Source organism: Oncorhynchus kisutch, linkage group LG17 (genome assembly GCF_002021735.2).
Source record: "Oncorhynchus kisutch isolate 150728-3 linkage group LG17, Okis_V2, whole genome shotgun sequence".
Lineage (NCBI taxonomy): Eukaryota > Metazoa > Chordata > Actinopteri > Salmoniformes > Salmonidae > Oncorhynchus > Oncorhynchus kisutch.
In genome coordinates this window covers 49109253-49129090 of record NC_034190.2, presented here as the reverse complement: position 1 = coordinate 49129090, position 19838 = coordinate 49109253, and the positions used below count along the sequence as shown (strand labels likewise).

The 19838-nt window shown below is 41.9% G+C and overlaps 2 protein-coding genes across 2 annotated transcripts in view; one reads left to right on the top strand and one right to left on the bottom strand.

Moving 5' to 3' along the window:
- The window catches only part of gls2a (glutaminase 2a (liver, mitochondrial)), a 29342-nt gene extending 13797 nt beyond the window's left edge, over positions 1-15545 (top strand). Inside the window, exons 4-18 of the mRNA XM_020506026.2 lie at positions 3725-3854; positions 4491-4570; positions 4844-5007; positions 7484-7542; positions 9954-9986; positions 10631-10689; positions 10807-10873; positions 11558-11608; positions 11960-12136; positions 12629-12760; positions 13005-13097; positions 13284-13345; positions 13738-13814; positions 14030-14093; positions 14356-15545. Of these exons, the coding sequence (XP_020361615.1) occupies positions 3725-3854; positions 4491-4570; positions 4844-5007; positions 7484-7542; positions 9954-9986; positions 10631-10689; positions 10807-10873; positions 11558-11608; positions 11960-12136; positions 12629-12760; positions 13005-13097; positions 13284-13345; positions 13738-13814; positions 14030-14093; positions 14356-14545 (1438 nt within the window). The 3' untranslated portion in view covers positions 14546-15545. The remainder of the gene's footprint in view (positions 1-3724; positions 3855-4490; positions 4571-4843; positions 5008-7483; positions 7543-9953; positions 9987-10630; positions 10690-10806; positions 10874-11557; positions 11609-11959; positions 12137-12628; positions 12761-13004; positions 13098-13283; positions 13346-13737; positions 13815-14029; positions 14094-14355) is intronic.
- Positions 15546-17213, bottom strand: LOC109907806 (SPRY domain-containing protein 4-like). The gene is made up of 2 exons (XM_020506037.2): positions 17051-17213; positions 15546-16616 (listed from the first exon to the last, which is right to left on the bottom strand). Exons 1-2 carry the CDS (start codon positions 17181-17183, stop codon positions 16075-16077), a joined length of 675 nt encoding a protein of 224 aa, XP_020361626.1. The 5' UTR covers positions 17184-17213; the 3' UTR covers positions 15546-16074.
- Positions 17214-19838: the final 2625 nt, after the last annotated feature.

Genomic DNA, 19838 nt, shown 5'->3' with positions numbered 1-19838 from the left:
AACCCCTTACACTTGTGGAAATTGGCCTATATGGATAGGGCCACATTTAAAACATTTAAAACAGGATAGGGCCAGGATAGGATAGGGCCACATCTTCTAACAGAAGAAATATAATAAGAATAGGCATGCAATTTGAAAGACGACACTTTGGAGATTAATGGGGAAATGATCAGACCAAAGATGAGGACACAACACAACACTGAATCCCCAAAATGACACTGTTGATTCTATGTGCATTTTACATTTACAGTACTTTACACAGCATTTGTCAATAACAAAATACTTTAGATACATTCAGTAACATGCATGTTGAAGCATGTGCAAGATGAGGGAAAAAAAAGATGACAAGGGTTTGAGTGAAAGGTCTAACTTGGTGTGGCCACACACCTCTCCAAACTTTGCACAGTTCCTTAGTCATTTCAATGCACTTTTATGACTCAAGGAAAGAGCCTTCAACCATAAGGGGCTTGTTTGAGCTCTCCTAGCTTTGCCATTGAGTAACTGAATCAAGCACACTTGCCCCTTTGTATTTGTAATAAAGCCCTGTGTCCCCACCCTCACACATTTACTGTTGTTGTTTACACAGTCTCCCCAAAAAACGGTCCATTTGAAAATCGCCATCTGGGTCAGGCGGGAATAATTTGAAAGCTTATTCTATTGCCGACATGGCTAGCTAAGCTGTAAAATATGCTCATACATGGTTAGGCTTTTAAAAGGCACTTCAGACTAACAGATTGTAATTGTTTGTGTGCATAGAATGGCGTGCATTCAAGTCTGTGTTCTGCGGCAAATTTTCTACACAATACGACAAATGCAGGCTCATTCTGTCCAGGCTGTAGCGCATGTCATCCTTCTAACTGTGGATCAAACACAGCAATCATAAAGGTTGATACTGTAAATGACATGTTTTCAAATGTAGAAATGTGAAGTGTAGATTTGGACCCACGGGTGTGCGGTTTGCTTGTGTGACATCAAAGTGATATTTATTGAAATCTCATCTTTCAGAACACATCGACCCCTCTGTGTTTACAGCATTTCCCTCACTCAGACGACAACAAAGGTGCAAAAGTTAGCCCAATTAGCGGGAGGGATGGGGGAATCGTTTTGTTGTGCGCGGTGCTCAAGTTTATAACTGCGCTCAGTCAAGACCCATACAATGCTGTTAACCGGAGAACTTAAGCTCTGACGTCATGTATAGTATTTTACGGGCTCCAATTTTACTTATCGATGGCAAAATCGTTTTCAACCCGTATACAGGATGACAGGAGCTGTGAGTGAAAATGGCTACCATTCTTACCAATGTCCCAACCACTCTCTCTGAACGACCAACCAGTGGAGGTGGTTGAGTGTTTAAAATACCAAGGGACACAAATTGATAACAAGCTAAGTTATACAGAGAATGCAGGTTGTATTTTTTAAATTTAAAAGCAAGCCCACACTTGTTCTCAATCAGGAAATGAAATTGGTTTGGGGTCAACCAGGGTGTTCAGGCGAGGGTGTACAGCAGCGTGTTGGAGAGCATCCTCACATTCAATATGACACTATGGTATAGTCATCTGAGTGTGAGGAGCAAAAGCAAACTGACCAGCATAGTAAACACAGCCAGCAAAGTAATTGGTCGACCACAGGCACATTTGAGCAGTCTGTTTCACAAGGCAACCAAAAAGAAGACACTGGCTGTCGTTGGCGACCCCTCCCACCCTCTACACCCTCAGTTGGAGAGGCTTCCCTCTGGCCGGCGCTTCAGAATGACCATGGCTGAGAAGAACGTGTTCAAACATGAATTTGTTCCTTGTGCTGTTGGACTACTAAATGTAAAGTACATTGTATCGGTATAATGTACTTATCTATCTAGTGCAGTTGGGACTGTGGTCGTTTGTGAGTGAATGTATTAATGTCCTCTGTTGTTAGTGTATGCAACAAGATGGACTGACTGTTTTAAATGTGTCTGATGTGAGAATTTATGTGTATTTGATTCTTTTAATGGAAAAATGTCCATCCTGGATGGACAATAAAGTTTTATTCTATTCTTTTCTCGAATGATTTGGGATTAGATGGAATGGATACATCCTTATTTGGCCCTTTTATCATATAAATGATCTTGTAGGATGGTTTATTTACTAGTAAACACTGATGATTTCATTCAGAAAGTTTGCATGATGTATTGTGTCTCTATCCCACGTAGAGTATTCTCATTCTTCTGGCTGATTGGCAAAACACCCCACACACCTTATCCCATATTTTTTTTACATTGCATTTTCTTGAAAGTATATATATTTCACTGTGCGGAGGAACTGTTTATACTATTGCCCCCAGTGTTAACGAGAAATATCCATTACTTTGTTTTTCCACTCTCTCTCTCTCTCTGCCTGTATCTGTGTCTGCTCTTCATACCTCTACAGTGGACAGGTGGAGATTTGTTATGGAAGGGATGTTTTGATTGTCAGGGATGTTTGAATGTGGGTGTATAGCAGTGTTTCTGTTGCGGTTAATGTGAGGCGAAAACAGATGGACAGCGTCTGTCGTTTTAATGGACGACAGCTGCCTCTGATCCTCACTGATGCACATGTAAACGTAACACATGCAGAGAGAGAGAGAGAGAGAGAGTTCTGGAATTGTTGGCGAACAGAGTATGACATTTGTGCAGGGCTTAAGGCTGGACAGGAGCTAATGAAAGGCCAGCGTAGTGGGTGAACTGCAGACGGCTGGTTGTATTAGGAGCTCGGCTTATCAGCGAGGTCTGATGGGCTCTAGACTGCTGTCCAAACAGTATTACTTCCTAAGTGGCAAAGCTAACTTAATGAATGCCATGATGATTCAGACACTGGCCTGCTACAGTAGCGAGTCCTGTCTGGTAGACTTCTTCTTACATTGAATTACTATATTCCAGTGATTGAAAACTGCAAATCTACAGTCCCTTTGTAAATCTTAGATTGATACTTGGTGTTGTGCTTGGTATTGTTTCTAAACTAGGTCTAAAGACACAGACACACAGACACACACACACACACACACACACACACACACACACACACAGAGAGAAAGTCATGTAGAACAGAATAAGAATGTGTTGTGATTAGACATGGGTCTTTTCTTCTGTGGTGGTCACTAGCGATAGGCCACAAAAAAAAAATCACATTTCTATAAATGATGCGATCCTTCTGCTCGGCTCCCTATTGCCCCAAACTCTAAACCAAGTTGCGTATTAACAAGCTCCGGCGGATCTTTCGGCTCATCACAGCTATGAGAGCAATTTTCAATGCTGTTCTTTGAGATCACGTCAGTGCTTACTAAACTTAGCGCAATGTTTGTCTAGTGGTAAAGGCAGGTGTGTGTCTACAATATGATAGGCTGACTATTCTCAGCATTTAATTTGGTCCCGGGTTGGGGTACAGTTTTTAAGTTGTTGGTGTCATTTGGATTTCGTCATAGGGTCAGTGGTGTATCTGCTCCACAGTTACAGGTCACTTAGCCCTGATACATGGCTGTTGACTCCTAGACACTGCATAAGAGTCAACAGCCTTGTATTGGGACTATAGGTCACAGACACTGTGTGTGATAATACAGTAGTTATACTATAAAAAAAAAAAAATCTAATGTGAATGATTGCAGTGTGTGTGCATACGTTTGTACGGCTGACCCCAGCCGGAATCGAACCCACACCTCTAGCGTTGCAAGCACAACGCTCCACCAACTGTGTGTGATATTTATGTATGTGTTTCAGGTGTGTGGGCGCTAACATCCTGCTGCTGACCCAGGCGTTCAGGAGGAAGTTCATCATCCCAGACTTTGAGGCATTTGCGTCCAACATCAACCAGCTGTACTACAGCACCCAGAGGCAGGTTGGGGGACACGTGAGTTCTGTGTTCAAATCTTTGGTCCGCGGACCGGTGCACTGCAGGTGGTCTGCAAATGTTGGTAGATGTTTTTGGGGTGACTTTTTACAATGTAAATGGTTTATAATAGGCCTTTTAATGTGTTAAATGCACTGCTAAAATTGAGAACATTTGACCTCCAAGATATTTTACGTAAAATATCTTGGTCCTCAAGAGCTTTTGACAATGATGGTCTCAGGGAAATGGAAAAGGTTGCGAACCGCTGGGCTACACAATACACACATTCATTCCCACGTTAAAAACGTTCTCTCACATACTGTACACAGACACACCTACACATTCACATATGAGGACATGCTAAAATAAGCACACCACCAAACATTTGCTTGCACACATTAAAAAAAACATTCGCTAGGTTACATCACTGCACACAAGCTCACGGACCAGAGCTCACTGAAAACGCACTCACAAGCATGTACTGAATGAAAGCATGCACACACTGTACATTCGTAGACGCATGCACATGCTATACACACATGTACTGTACATACCTGCCTTTGACATACATGACACGTGACTTATCCACTCCATTCCTTTGTGTGTGTGTGTTTGTGTGTGTGTGTGTGTGTGTGTGTGTGTGTATCTTTTGCTCAGGTGGCAGATTATATTCCTCAACTGGCTAAATTCAGCCCTGATCTGTGGGGTGTGTCACTATGCACCGTGGATGGACAAAGGTGAGATTACAGCATTTGTGTTATCTGCTCTATGTACATCGTCTCCTTTTATCCCCCACTGGTTTCCATTTTAACACACTTATCCCATGTCACTGAAATGAAGAGCATTGAACAGGCAGTTCGCATGTCACCCCCCCCCCCCCCCACTCCATCTTGCCTTGTCAGTGTCTGCCTAACTTGTTCATGTAGAATCCTCCTCTGTATCTGCTTTCACCTCAGCCTTCCTCTCACTGTCCCATGATCTCTCCCCTGTGCCCTGCTGGCGTGAGGCAGACATTCTGCAGGTGACACCAAGGTTCCATTCTGTCTTCAATCATGTGTGAAGCCTCTGGAGTACGCCATCGCTGTGCACGAGATTGGCACTGAGCATGTGCATCGCTACGTGGGCAAAGAGCCCAGCGGACTCAAATTCAACCAGCTGTCACTGGATGAGGAGGGTGAGAGACTGTTACCCTAACCCTGTCTGCCTACACGCTTAGAAAGAAAGGTGCTATCTAGAACCTAAAAGGATTCTTCGACTGTCCTCGTAGGAGAACCCTTTTTGGTTCCAGGTAGAACTATTTTGGGTTCTATAGGCCTAGGACTAAGGATCGTTTAAAGCTGGGTTCATACAGACATTGGCAAGTCAAATTCAAGGACTTTCAGAGACTTTGTCAAGCATTTCGTTTTCATTTTCAAGGACCTCGATGTAATGCAATTGTATAATGTATATAATTGTACAAATAGGGCGTAGTATAGATCTCCCCTCAAAAAGCGTTAAAAGAAAATGAAAAAGTAGGCCATTACCACTTTCATTTTTTAGGCCTAGCATTGATATTAAAACTATTATTATATTCTAAAATATGTGAGAATAATGTGGACATTGCCTGATTTAATAGATTGGATGTAAATTTGGCGGTTTGTCTGTAGTTTGTGGCAGTAGCATTAATCTCACCATTTGAATCTCACCATCGCTGTTTTTATAATGAGAAAGTTACCAAAAAACAGATTCATTTTTTAATTGACTGACTTGTATGGAAAGTCAAGTTGAATCCTACATTATATGTTAGATGTCGTTCTCATAATAACCGCACTTAGTTTGACCACGACAGTGTAGCGCAACACCCTTCAATTGAAGCCGCGGGAAACAAACGAAAGTGGCCACATCTCTCACAAAAAACGGATACAAAATTTAATTACGGATAATTATAAGGGAGCAGGAGAACTTGTAAATTGGATACAATAATTACAAGGACTTTCAATCACCAAATTGAGGAAATGTCTGATTTTCAAGGTAAGGCCTATTCCAGTACTTGCATTTCTGAGCTCCAAATTCAATTTCAAGTAGGCAACATCAAGCCCCTATGTTTAAAATTGCAGTTGTAACATGAAAAAAAGTATGTATCTGTCGTGTTATTTCATTACCAGATCATATTGTTAATAAGCCCACTAGGCTATGTCATTTGTTGTCATTATATCCAGAAAAATCCATAGGACTATTTTTGGGTGTTGCGCAATAGTCTATCCTACACGATTGCGCACTGTAGCCTTGGTGTCCAAACCAAGGCACAAAAACATGAACACATTACCTTGATGCTTTCTCTGCTAATTCTAACGAGACCCTGTTGCAAATCAAGCAGACAACAGATGATCAACCTCCATTCGCTAGGGATATTAGATCCAACGTGGATCCAGGCACAACTGTCTTCGCCAATTTAACAAATGAGAACCAAAACATTCTGGACATTCCTTGCGAACAGATTTTTTTTCTCCAGCACTTGGGCTGTTCCTGCATCGCATGCACTATCACAACAGCTGTTCGTCACTTGACTGTCATTCGGGAAATTCCTTCCTAGATCAGATGACGATGTGAGAAAATATCCCTGCATATCTAATCAGCTTGGCACCAAATGCTCAAGAACCACTTTAATGGCAGTACCGATTTAGGTTTTAATTATCAGTGTAAGGTGACTTTCGGTTAGAAGGATTCGATTTCGCAACACAATTCTTATTTTGGACATGTGTGCCCATGAAAACTGTTTTCAGTCCATAACATGTAGTTACGCTGCATTTCTGAGATCTCCTATATTTAACAACTGTGACAGCTAGAACCAGGATTCTTACATGGTTCAAGTTCCATGTCAAATTGAAATGATTAATGCTTTACATGTGATATAATGACAACTTACACTGTCATAACCCACTGTTCCTAGGCCTTCATTGTAAATAAGAAGTTGTTCTTAACTGACATGCCTAGTTAAATAAAGGTGAAATTTTTTTTTTTAAAGCTATGATCCACCTTATATCTCAATGTAATGACAAGAAAAAAATGGCGAATTATTATCAATGACTTATCAACAACTGTAACAAGTTGTCCAGTGTAGGAAATCCTCAGCGGTACCCTAGTTCATAGAAAGACCCATGTCTCTGTATCCACTTCTATGTAGATGCTCCACACTTGAATGCATCTAAGTACTGGGGGGAAAACGTCCTTACGTTGAACCCTCAAATGAGAACGTTGACTATCGCCTGATCTAACCTAACTCGGTTGTAGGGTTGTAAATAGTTCATTCCAATGTCACACCGTGGAAGCAAACACTTACACATTTCAGTAAACAGTTGTGGTAAGACAAGAGAGCCAACCTCTCTGCAACTACGGGGGAAAATATCCATCAGCTTGACCAATGATTGCAACAAGCAGTAGGTACAGTCAATAGAGCAAGAAGAGGCCATCTGATCATTAGCAAGTCAATGCATCTTATCTGCATGTTCCCTCTCAGCTGGCTAGGTGCCATTACATATGTTCATCTCTGGCACACACATGCATGTGTTAACTTTCTTAGTGGAAGTTATTTTACTGGACATATCTTTAGGTTATAGGGTGGTGGTGGAGTGCACGACAGTGACAACATTGTCCTCTCTCTCTCTGGACAGATAAACCACACAACCCTATGGTGAATGCCGGGGCTATTGTCATCAGTTCTCTGCTCAAGGTAAGGGGATTCCTGGGTGCACTGATGTTATAATTAAGTGATAATGTCCTCGAAAGCCGGTGTTTGGAGGATATATTGGCACTGGTGCTGTTAAATGTTTTACTCTAAAAGAAATGTGAGATAATGTCTTGATGCTTTTTATAATGGAGATCAAGTTTATAAATTGGCTGGCTAGGCTGATGAGACAGTGGGATTGCGCAGTCATATTGAACAGCGTAAATAGGCATTTTAACATCATAGAGTTAGCCGGTGGTAACTTGTGGAATAGACACCGGCTGTAATGCGATTTTAACCAATCAGCATTCAGGATTAGACCCACCCGTTGTATAATCTCTTATAAGATTTTCATGAGGTTTTGGAATTAGAGCTCTAATCTTTGCTCGATAACTGAAACAAAATCAGTAGTACATTACATTCACACAGATTAAGCATTGCATTGCATATACTGTATGAATGCAAACTGCTATACACCAAATCCACTCCAACATCAGATATACAAGAAATCAGGAAAACTGTCATAACTAGTACAGCCAAGTGTCACGGTCAGACTTTGCCGTCAATCATTGACCAATTGCCCTATATTGTGTGGACAGAGGTCAATAAGCTATCACCAGCTGACTCCCTATCAGTCAGCATTGCCCTCATTCTAACAGCTAAAGCAGCCGGGAAAGAGGGCTGGCCTCTGCCTTATGTAGACATGGACCTCTATTCCACTGTGTTTTTCTCCCCCTGCCTGGCTGCCTGTCCTTACCAGCTGACTGGAGAGATATGCCTCTTGGCTATGCGGGTCACGTACAGTAGTGGGGAAGGGGGTTACGGTCGGGGGGGGGGGGTGAGTCAGGCCAATGAGACAGCTGGGAAGAGTAGGTGTGTTTGTGTGTTTATTTTTTACGTCTTTGACAATCACAGGGTTCTTTAATGGTCTGATACAGACGGTTTTATCTCAATATCATTTCTGGGTAACAATTACAGTGCCTTCAGAAAGTATTCATATCCCTTGATTTATTCCACATTTTGTTGTGTTACAGCCTGAATTCAAAGTTGATTAAATATGATTTATTTTTTCACCCATCTACACACAATACCCCATAATGACAAAGTGAAATTAAAATGTCTACATAGGGTCCTTTAAAGGTCCAATGCAGATGTTTTTATCTCAATATCATATCATATTTCTGGGTAACAAATAAGTACCTTACTGTGTTTGTTTTCAATTAAAATGGTCAAAAAGAGAAAAAAATGCTTCTTAGCGAAGGGCAATTGCCCCTTCCCTAATCACACCCCCCTTGGTTACTGTTGCAACCTCGGATAACACATCCCCATTCAACCAATGGTGAAATCCCCTCACAATGATCTCAAACTGTGTTTGTAATAAACAATTAAATTAAACACAGACCACCCCTTGCTAATCAAGAAATTCTGGGGCTGGGCTTTATGAAGAGTCAATTTCTCATGCAAGAATTTTGCTAGGATTGACTGGGAGTGGTCTGAGCGGGGTGGGAAAATTAGCTGTTATTGACAGAGAGGTTTGGAACTCACTCTCTTATTGGTCTATTAGCTCATTTACCACCTGGTGACGTCACAGGCTGAAATTTTAAGCAGTCTTTTTTTAAATGTACACAATTTCACAGCATTATTCCAACCTCATAGTGTGGAAATATATATAAAAACAGAAAAATTGACTTTTTGACTGCACTGGGCCTTTAAGTACATGAAGCAAGAACAGATGGAGATGGCCGAACGTCATTTAATTGGCTAATAAGTCTATTGCACATACTGTACTAGTTGTACTCGTCCAAGTCAGTGCAGCACCTCTAGCAAGTTTTAATTTGAGTTTATTCAATTGATATTTATATAGGTTGTGCAAATTTCAGTTGATCTTTCAGAGAGAGCAGAACTCTCAGAAGTTACGAGTGGTAAAAAACGTGTCACTAGTCATGAACACTCCATCAGAACATTACTGATCAACAAGCCATGGGTTGCACCACGTCAGAAGAAACCTATTCCTTGAGGACAACTCAACTAGTCACCGTAATGTTTCAGATCGTCTCTGACCTTTCAGGACAGGGTGGCTCAGAGCAGTAAGGGGAAGTACCAGTCTCTGCCCTTTTTGGTGATTTAACGACTTGGCGGCGATCTTTCACTGGACCCTGAAACCCAAGCAGGGCAATAACCTGCCCCGCAGCTGCAAGCCCATGTCATACTCATCACATTACCACACGTGGACAGACAGGCGGACAGACAGACACCGTGACTAAATGTACCCCACACGCCCACCCAGAATCTGTCTGACATCAACAGCACGCTGTGCCAGAATACACAAACACTGCCACCTAGGGGCCGAAAAGCTCTCTGCATAGTGTCAATACAGAAATACCGTACTGAAATTGTATTTCTTTGTTTGTTTACAGCCTAACTCAAACAAGGCAGAGCGGTTTGATTATGTGAGTATCCTTTAAGATTTCAGACTTCTAACACGTCTTACTAGTAACAATGTACATGTTATACACTGAGTGTATAAAACATTAAGAACACCTTCCTAATATTGAGTTGCACCCCCTTTTGCCATCTGAACAGCCTCGATTTGTCAGCGCATGGACTCTACAAGGTGTTGAAAGTGTTCCACAGGGACGCTGGCCCATGTTGACTCCAATGCTTCCCACAGTTGTGTCAAGTTGGCTGGATGTCCTTTGGGTGGTGGACCATTCTTGATAAAAACAGTAAACTGTTGAGCATGAAAAACCCAGCAGTGTTGCAGTTCTTTTGACACAAACTTTTGCGCCTGGCACCTACTACCATACCCCATACCCCGTTTAAAAGGCACTTCTTTTTCCTTCACCCTCTGAATGGCACACATACACAATCAATGTCTCAATTGTTTCCAGGTTTAAAAATCCTCCTTTAACCTGACCACTCCCCTTCATCTACACTGATTTGAAGTGGATTTAACAAGTGACATCAATAAGGGATCATAGCTTTCACCTAGATTCACCTGGTCAGTCTATGTCATGGGAGGAGCAGGTGTTCTTAACGTTTTGTACACTCGGCGTATTCTTTCATCTCACAACTGACACATCTTTTATCGTAGGTAATGGAATACTTAAAGAAGATGGCCGGCACAGAGTATGTGGGCTTCAGCAACGCTACGTGAGTGTCGAATTGAATGTTATAATATGCAAATGCAATTATCCAATGTTGCAGCCCATGCAGTAACTTCACTTTGTGGTGCGATAAACTGCTTGTGATATGTATTTGCCTTCACAGTTTCCAGTCAGAGAAAGAGACCGGAGATAGGAATTTTGCTATTGGTTACTACCTGAAGGAGAAAAAAGTGAGTCTGTGTGTTTGAGCTTCACGGAGTCTTACCAATAGTTATACCAATTCCTAAACTCTTAGACTATGAGTTATCAACAAATGTTTTATTTATTATTTATTTATTTGTCACATACACATGGTTAGCAGATGTTAATGCGAGTGTAGCGAAATGCTTGTGCTTCTAGTTCCGACAATGCAGTAATAACCAACGAGTAATCTAACCTAACAGTTCCACAACTACAACCGTATACACACAAGTGTAAAGGGATAAAGAATATGTGCATAAAGATATATGAATGAGGGATGGTACAGAACGGCATAGGCAAGATGCAGTAGATGGTATCGAGTACAGTATATACATATGAGATGAGTAATGTAGGGTATGTAAACATTATTGGGGCGGTAAGCAAATTGGAGTGGGTCTAGGGTGTCAGGTAGGATGGAGGCGATATGGTCCTTGACTAGTCTCTCAAAGCACTTCATGATGACGGAAGTGAGTGCTACGGGGCGGTAGTCGTTTAGCTCAGTTACTTTAGCTTTCTTGGGAACAGGAACAATGGTGGCCCTCTTGAAGCATGTGGGGACAGCAGACTGGGATAAGGATTGATTGAATATGTCCGTAAACACACGTTGATTGTGATCTAAGTCACCGGTTGATTGTGATCTAAAACTGTGGCCTCTCTCTCATTTTGCCTGACAGTGCTTTCCTAAGAATGCAGATATGATTGCAGCCCTCGACTTTTACTTCCAGGTGAGACAAATTTTTTAAGAAGTTTGCTGTTGAATCCAAGAAGGTCTTTAGCTTTTTCCTAGGCCTACAATGAAACCGTAGAACTGAAGGTCTGCGCTGTAGTGCGATGGAAAATTGGAAGGTGATTTTCGATTGAACCTACATATGCAGTGTTTACCATGAATGCAGTCTCTGCGAACGCGGGAACATTGCCTTTAAATTTCAATCGCGCTACAGCGCAGATCTTCAGCGCTACGGATTGAATCTATCTCTGACTTTCTGTCCCTGGTGGAAACACTCTGTAGTATTCGACTAAAGTACTACCCTCTACAGCAAACCAGAGGTCTTAACTATTCTCTGTTTTCCTCTCAGCTGTGCTCCATCGAGGTGACGTGTGAGTCAGGCAGTGTCATGGCTGCCACACTGGCCAACGGGGGCATCTGTCCAATCACAGGCGAGCAGGTGCTGAGTGCGGAGGCCGTTCGGAACACCCTGAGCCTCATGCATTCCTGTGGAATGTATGACTTCTCTGGCCAGTTCGCTTTCCATGTGAGTTATTGAGAAACAGAGGTCAATGACCCGAGGTGGCCTTATCCTACTATACAGTATGTGGTCAATTAGAACATTCCCCTTTATCTCAGATGTGCCATATTTCTTTCACCTATCCTATGTTGTCAGATGAGTAGTTAAATGAGAGGAGACACGTTATTGCTATTGTCAGAATGTATTGCTATTGTTTTTTTGTTTCTGTTATTGTTTATTTGTTTTGTACCGTCTTGGTGTGATGCCTTGGTGGGGTTGTGTGGGATAGGAGGGATGGGTGCCGTGGGTGTGGGTTGGGTGGGATAGGAGGGATGGGTGCCGTGGGTGTGGGTTGATGTAAGGACTGGGGATGTTGCATTGTTTACAATGTCTCTATGTTCCCAACTGGATTGTATTGCTTATTTTTTGAAGACAGGAATCTATTTGAGACTATTTGAGATACACCCGGCTGGTTATAAGTGTACTGCTAACCTTCATTTCGCCTGTTCTTTTTCCCAGGTGGGTTTGCCTGCTAAGTCTGGCGTTTCTGGTGCAGTACTGCTGGTGGTCCCTAATGTCATGGGAATAATGTGTTGGTCTCCTCCGTTAGACCGTGTCGGAAATAGTGTCCGAGGCATTCACTTCTGTCAGGTACACAGACGAGAAGAATTCCAATAACCTATGACTTACGTTTTTGTCAAACCCAGCAGTCGATATTTATTCTCGGTGATGGCCTTGTTTTTTGTTGTTGTTTTTTTACATTTAGAAAGTATACTTTGCATACTGTATGAGACATTGTAGAAATGGAAGATTCAAGTAGAATAGAACGTTGAATAGTAGAGTAATCGGTCATTTTCCTGTCTGTATTGACCCCTTCTATCTGCTGATTGATCAGGAGCTGGTTTCTCTCTTCAACTTCCATAACTATGACAACCTGAGACACTTTGCAAGGAAGCTGGACCCTCGCAGACAATCACTTGATGATAGGGTAAGTAAGGGATAGAGTACACACTAAATACTTATTTGAATTTTTTCTTATTTTAACCTTTTAAACTCTCTGGAAATTCACATTTTCTGTTGTCTCCTTTACAACACTTGAAACACCTCTATGCTTCAATAGCCTTCTTCTATGTTGATCGCCCATCATTGAGATGTTTTCTTCTGCCCCCTTCAGAACAGGTCAGTGGTGAACCTGATGTTTGCAGCTTACAGTGGAGATGTCTCTGCCCTGAGGAGGTAAAGACGGAACCCTGGGAGAGTTATATAAATTATTATATAAATTTATAGTTATATAAATTCAATCCATCATAGTCGGTCCTAATGATTTATAAGAAATGATATTTTATAAGAAATTATAGCTTGCCATAACTAAGGGCTGGGCGCCAGACAGACAAGAAGAAACTTGTGAAATGATTTCCATAATATATTTAAATGCATGTTTTGCATGGAACAGACGACCCCTCGTATCAAATCAATTTCGGTTAACTTCAATATCATCACTGTAGAGCTTTTCAGAAAGTAATTTGTCTCGAATCCCTTATCTCTTCGTCTCGTCCATCTGTCATTCCAATTAACCTTTTGCTATACTCTTCTTTTCTTCCTTCTCTCGCTCCTGTCCTCCCCCCAAGGTTTGCTCTCTCGGCTGTGGACATGGAAGAGAAAGACTACGATTCTCGTACAGCCCTCCACGTGGCGTCAGCTGAAGGTGACCCTGTAATTTGTCATGATAATACTGTACTCCTACATAACATGTGCTGCAACATTATCGTTCACATTTGGAATTCAAGTGTGGCTGATATGGTTGAATTGGAGTGGATGGCTTCGCTGTGTGGACCACAGAGATGTGAATGCATCACTGGTGGGTTGCACAAACGCATTGCCGTATATTGAAGTTGAATTCTTCCTTCCCGTTTTATTCAGGTAATGTGGAAGCGGTGATCTTCCTAACAGGGACGTGTCAAGTGAACCCCCATATAAAGGACAGGTAGGGACACCATTGCCTCTGCCTGACACTTTTAATAACTCACACGTCTCTGAGAAATGTTCCATAATAAAGGCCATTTTTGGCATGGATAATAGAGTGCCCAGATCATTAAAATCACTCTGCTACACCAGAATAGTTCAGGGCTAGAGTGATGTCTTCAACTGAGTCTCATTGTGTCACTTGTTCCCCTTTGCCTCGCACCGCTCTACGCCCGTTTCAAAGCTTTTTCCTGGCCGCTCATTATCTTTCTCTGTGTCATCAGGTGGGGAAACACACCCCTGGATGACGCCAGGCAGTTTGGTCGGGACAGGGTGGTGTCGGTCCTGACGGAGTACCAGCGGCTGTACCCATGCAGTAGTGAGTCCCAGTCAGAAACCGAAGACCAGAGAAAGTTAAGACACATTGAAGGTGGTGGTTTAAGCCAGACGGACCGGACGTGCCTGACCATATGAAATGTGGCCATTTCGTGCCATTTAGCGAAGAGGTGTAAGCGTAGTATATTTGATAGGGTCACACGTCACTGTGTCTAAAGGCTGGGGTTCGCAGCAGCATATCGCACTCCGCTGTGAGAGATTGTGCTGGCCCCAAGCACACTTTCTTTGTCCAAGTTGCTGCACATAAGCTTCAGGAGTCTTCAGGAGTGGACAGCATCAATGTAATACTGCTTCATGTTGACATGGGCACCAACAAGTGATCAGTTGCTCATTCAGGTGAACTTGGCAGTTATTTAAATTTGTAAGTACACACACGTTGTCCTTACTCGTCACTTAAAAATGCCAGTGTGATGCACATTTTATGTGTATATGCTGCCTGGTATGTGACCAGTGTTTGAAATGTATTTATACAATGGTTTGTGATGGTTAAATTATGTATGAAGCTACAACATTAGTATTTAGTTAGTGGATTTTATGCCACTATACATACATTATAACTGCATAACGCACACAGCATTGTTACGTTACATATTGGCAGGTTATACATATACTGTACAAATCTAGAAATATATTAAGTTGGAAAGTATATATTAATCTACCTCAGTAGGACGTTTCATAAGCAGGTCAGAAGATATGAGTGAACTATGACCCATGGATCGTGAGGATGAGGTATTTGACAATCATTTTGCTTCTGGTCTTTTCTCCTCTTTGGTGCAAATACTAATTGGCCCAACATAAGAGAAACACAACTGTTACGTAACTATAGAAATGGCATGTCTAAATGGGATCTTTTGAGTGACGTGAGACTGATGAATATTCATGTATGACAGTGTCCCATCAGCATTTCCTTTGAATCTGAGTCAGATGACTGTTGTTTTTGATATGTTATAAAAACCAAAGACGCGCACACCCAGGGGTTTCTTACTGGGATTAAGTGATGCTGTTCTACAGACTGCTTCCTCAGGTTATTCAACTGTCAATGTCAGCTCGCTGCTGTAAATAAACGAGTGAAAATGTGTAACGTTTTTTAATTTATTATTTCAGCATACAATCTCAGCACACAATTGGATTATATCAAAAGGTTAAAAAAATGCATGTTTTTGGTTTAATTCCAAGTTTGACAAGGTAGTGGAGGATGTCAAGACATTAAGCAATAGTAATGACAGCAACATTCCCAGCACTTAATGATCTCTTGTTACACACAGGATGGCTACATATTGTTGCCATTTTATTTCACATAAAAAAAAAAGAGAACACGAGAGGTCACAAAAACAAAATTTATTGTGCCGGGTCTGTATGGCAGTGAAATTACAGATTGGATCAACTCCTTGCTTCCCCCATTGAAAATAAACTTCAAGCTTTACATTCGGATGGAGAATATTGCTCTTCATTGGGAGATTTGAAAGACATGTTCAAGTGCTGCCTGCTGTAAGTGTTCAGTTTACAAAAATTAATGCACATCGCCGCTCCTGGCCCCCTCTCGCCTTGCCATCAAAGCCATCCACCTGCCTGCCATATTGTCACCAGAGTCCAGAGATCCTTCTGCTTCACTTCAAGCCTTCAGGCTCCTCCAGACCTGAGTGTGTAAGCAGCTCTCCATCCCACAAGCCAAACGCTGGGCAGAGAGGCCCCCTGAATGTGACCCTCATGCTGTGGATCACCTTGGCCTTTGGGATATCCACCAGGCCTATAAGGCCGGCCTCATAGTCTAACAGGATGCCCACGCGATCAGGCTTACCCACCAGAGGCACCGGCACCCTCTGGTTGGTTGTCATGGCGAACCACTTGCGCTGGACATAGCCGAACACCCAGGAGGAGCGGTTGGTGCCTACGCAGTCGTCCCTTGACATCGCCGCCTCGGCCACGCCTAAACGGAACTCTGACGACTTCTTCACTGTCACCTCCCAGTAGTGGCGGCCGCCTGTGATTCGCCCGTCTCCGAACACCACGGCCCAATCACGGAAGCGCTCAGGGTTCTGTTGGACATGGCTGGGGTCTAGGCCCAGGATGCGATAGATGACACCTGTGTCCTTCTTAAAGAGGTCCAGACTGCTGTGGGCTGTCCTGTCGTCCAGCTTAAACTGCACGTCTATAGAGAGAAACAGAATAGAGAGCAAAAATGATTCATAGATATTGGCAACTGCAGAACGTTCTCTAGAGGGGCAAATATATATGCATGGGGTTCATGACATAAGCCATGTTAAAACGTTGTGATTTACCAGCAAATCGATTTAAGCTACTACGGTAAGAAAGCCGAAATGCAGTTTACTAGTCCGTCCAACATGACGTAACCAAACTTTTCAAAGCTTGTAAACTTGGTGAAATGTCAGATTTCAAAACGAAAGTTAATTTACGCATGGAAACTTACACGTTAAGAATTACAACACAAGCAGCTGGTCACGAGCGCGGTCAGAATTCTTATTATGCAATATCCCCTGCTCTGACCTCTAGTTTGCTATGAGCTGAAACTAAAGCAAAGGGCGCCTCACTCAGTGTCCACACGCAGTTCAAATATCTACTCACTATTGCCTGCCGTTTGGGTAATATACCATCTTATCGCTGGAAGAAGTGTTCCACGTGTTTGTCTGCGGGACAATGCGCCCATAACTCGTCCTGCCAAGCGACAATATTGTCCCAAGCCAAGGGGCATCGCCATCTTTACTCACACAACAAAGCTATTTCCTTCTTGGTAAATCTTCAAACTATGATTCTTGCTAAATGGCGCCATCTACGGCACCGGAGAATGGATTGAACATACCATACTGGACTTAATTTACAATTGAAACCTAGTTAGGCGCTGTCCATGGTCCTGATTTGACTGGCGAAGTAACGCTCAACACGTGGGCTATGTCCCGTGGTAGGACCTACACTTAGTTGTTTTAGATTATAGAGTACCACAGTAGGAGTCATAATACCCATAAAACCTAACGGTCAAACAGGAAATGGTTCCAATCGTTTTTCCATCATTCATTTTTTCTATAGGGGATTTTAGATAATCCTGGCGTGACGTTTTGATAACTGTGTAAATCTCTCCAGGAAGTGACTTTTATAGAGATATTCGCCTGTATTTACTCCCCCAAAATTAAATGCTAATTAGCTGATAATTTGGTTATCATAAAGAACTACAAATGCCATGATGATCTGGACGAGACTGCCGAATCGAGGCAAAGGTAACAATCTCTGGATTAACTATCTAATGTTAGATAGATGTAGTAATGAATAAATTGGCTACATTTCTTTAAACTGACTATTCTGTGAAGTGTCTTGTGCAAGTTTTAAACTGACACAATATCAGTAAGCAAAGGTGTCAGCTGGAGATGACGTGCAGCTTGCAGAGATTTGTAGATTTGCATGATGTCTACTTTGGTGCTGATTAGCAGTTTTGAATCTGACAGGAAATAAAGCCAAATATATATTGATAAAAGTCACCTTGTCTGAGAGAGATTTACATGGTTATCAAAACGTCACGCCAGGGTAAGCCTACACGAAACGCAGCCCTTATGTAACGGCCGTTGGTGGAAGAAGGTGAGGACCAAGGTGCAGCGTGGTACGTGTTCATATTGTTTAATAGGAATAGAACACTGAAAATACAAAAAACAACAAAGTGAACGAACGAAACCGAAACAGTTCTGTCTGGTGCAGATACAAACACTCAACAGAAAACAACTACCCACAAAACCCACGTGGGCAAGAGCTACCGAAGTATGGTTCTCAATCGGAGACAACGATAGACAGCTGTCCCTGATTGAGAACCATACCCGGCCAAAAACAAAGAAATACAAAAACATAGAAAAAGGAACATAGAACGCCCACCCTAGTCACACCCTGGCCTAACCAAAATAGAGAATAAAAGCCTCTCCATGGCCAGGGAGAGCCACCTTATTTTAAGAGTTTCTAAAATTCCCAGTGGGAAAAAGTCATGGCAGAAAAATGACTGGAACCATTTCCCTGTTTGACTGCTAGGGCTTATGGGTATTATGAGACTTCCACTGTGGGGCTCTATTATGGCTCTGGCTATGTTGTTTTAAATGTTTGTTTCGTCATCCTACAGCCAACACATCAACATGAAATTGAATTTTTTCAAACGTTTCTTCGACTACCATGCGTCACGAAGGGGGACAGGTGGTTCATTCAAGGAAAAGAGGAAGATAACTATTGGCTTAATATAGGCCTAATTATTTTTCTTGGTGTGAGGAAATTGTCTTTATTTTTAAGAATATTCAGACAGTCAATGACTTACAGGTGACAGAAGAGCCTCCTAAAAACTTCTAATGTAGGGCAATGTCTAACCTTAGGCTACTTTGAATACAGAAATAGCTAGTCTGTATTTCATTTTGAAATTCAAGCACCTAGTCCCAATGTCGATGATAGAGGTCGCTAGGACTGTCCCTTGATACTTTGTACCAGTGTCAAGTGAAACACTAATTTAGTGAGGATTTAAAAAGTGCTTGTCCATATCCCTGAGAGACTCTCACATATTTAATGACACATAATATATATTTTGTTATATTAGTAAGGCCTGAATTACTCCCACGTTACATTCATTTTTCATGCATAAACAGGTGCCTTCAGAAAGTATTCAGACTCCTTGACTTGTTCCATATTTGGTTGTTACAGCCTGAATTCAACATGTTTTGTCACCATCTATACACAATACCCCATAATGACAAAGTGCAAACCTGTTTTTAGAAATGTTTGCAAATGTATTGAAAATGAAATACCGAAATATCTCATTTACATAATTATTCACACCCCTGAGTCAATGCATGTTAGAATCACATTTGGCAGCAATTACAGCTGTGAGACTTTCTGGGTAAGTCACTAAGATCCTTATACACCTGCATTGAACAATATTTGTAAATTATCCTTTAAAAAAATGTCAAGCTCTGTCAAGTTGGTTGATGATCATTGCTAGACAGCCATTTTCAAGTCTTGTCATCGATTTTCAAGCCGATTTAAGTCAAAACTGTATCTCGGCCACTCAGGAACATTCAATGTTGTCTTGGTAAGCAACTCCAGCGTATATTTGGCACTGTGTTTTAAGTTATTTTCCTGCTGAAAGGTTAATTTGTCTCCCAGTGTCTGTTGGAAAGCAGACTGAACCAGGTTTTCCTCTAGGATTTTGCCTGTGCTTAGCTCTATTTCGTTGATTTTTATCATTAAAAAAACTCCCTAGTCCTTGCCAATGACAAGCATACCATAACATGATGCAGCCACCACATTGCTGGAAAATATGAAGAGTGGCGTGTTGTATTGGAATTACCCCAAACATAACACTTTGTATTCAGGACATGAAGTTCATTTCTTTGTC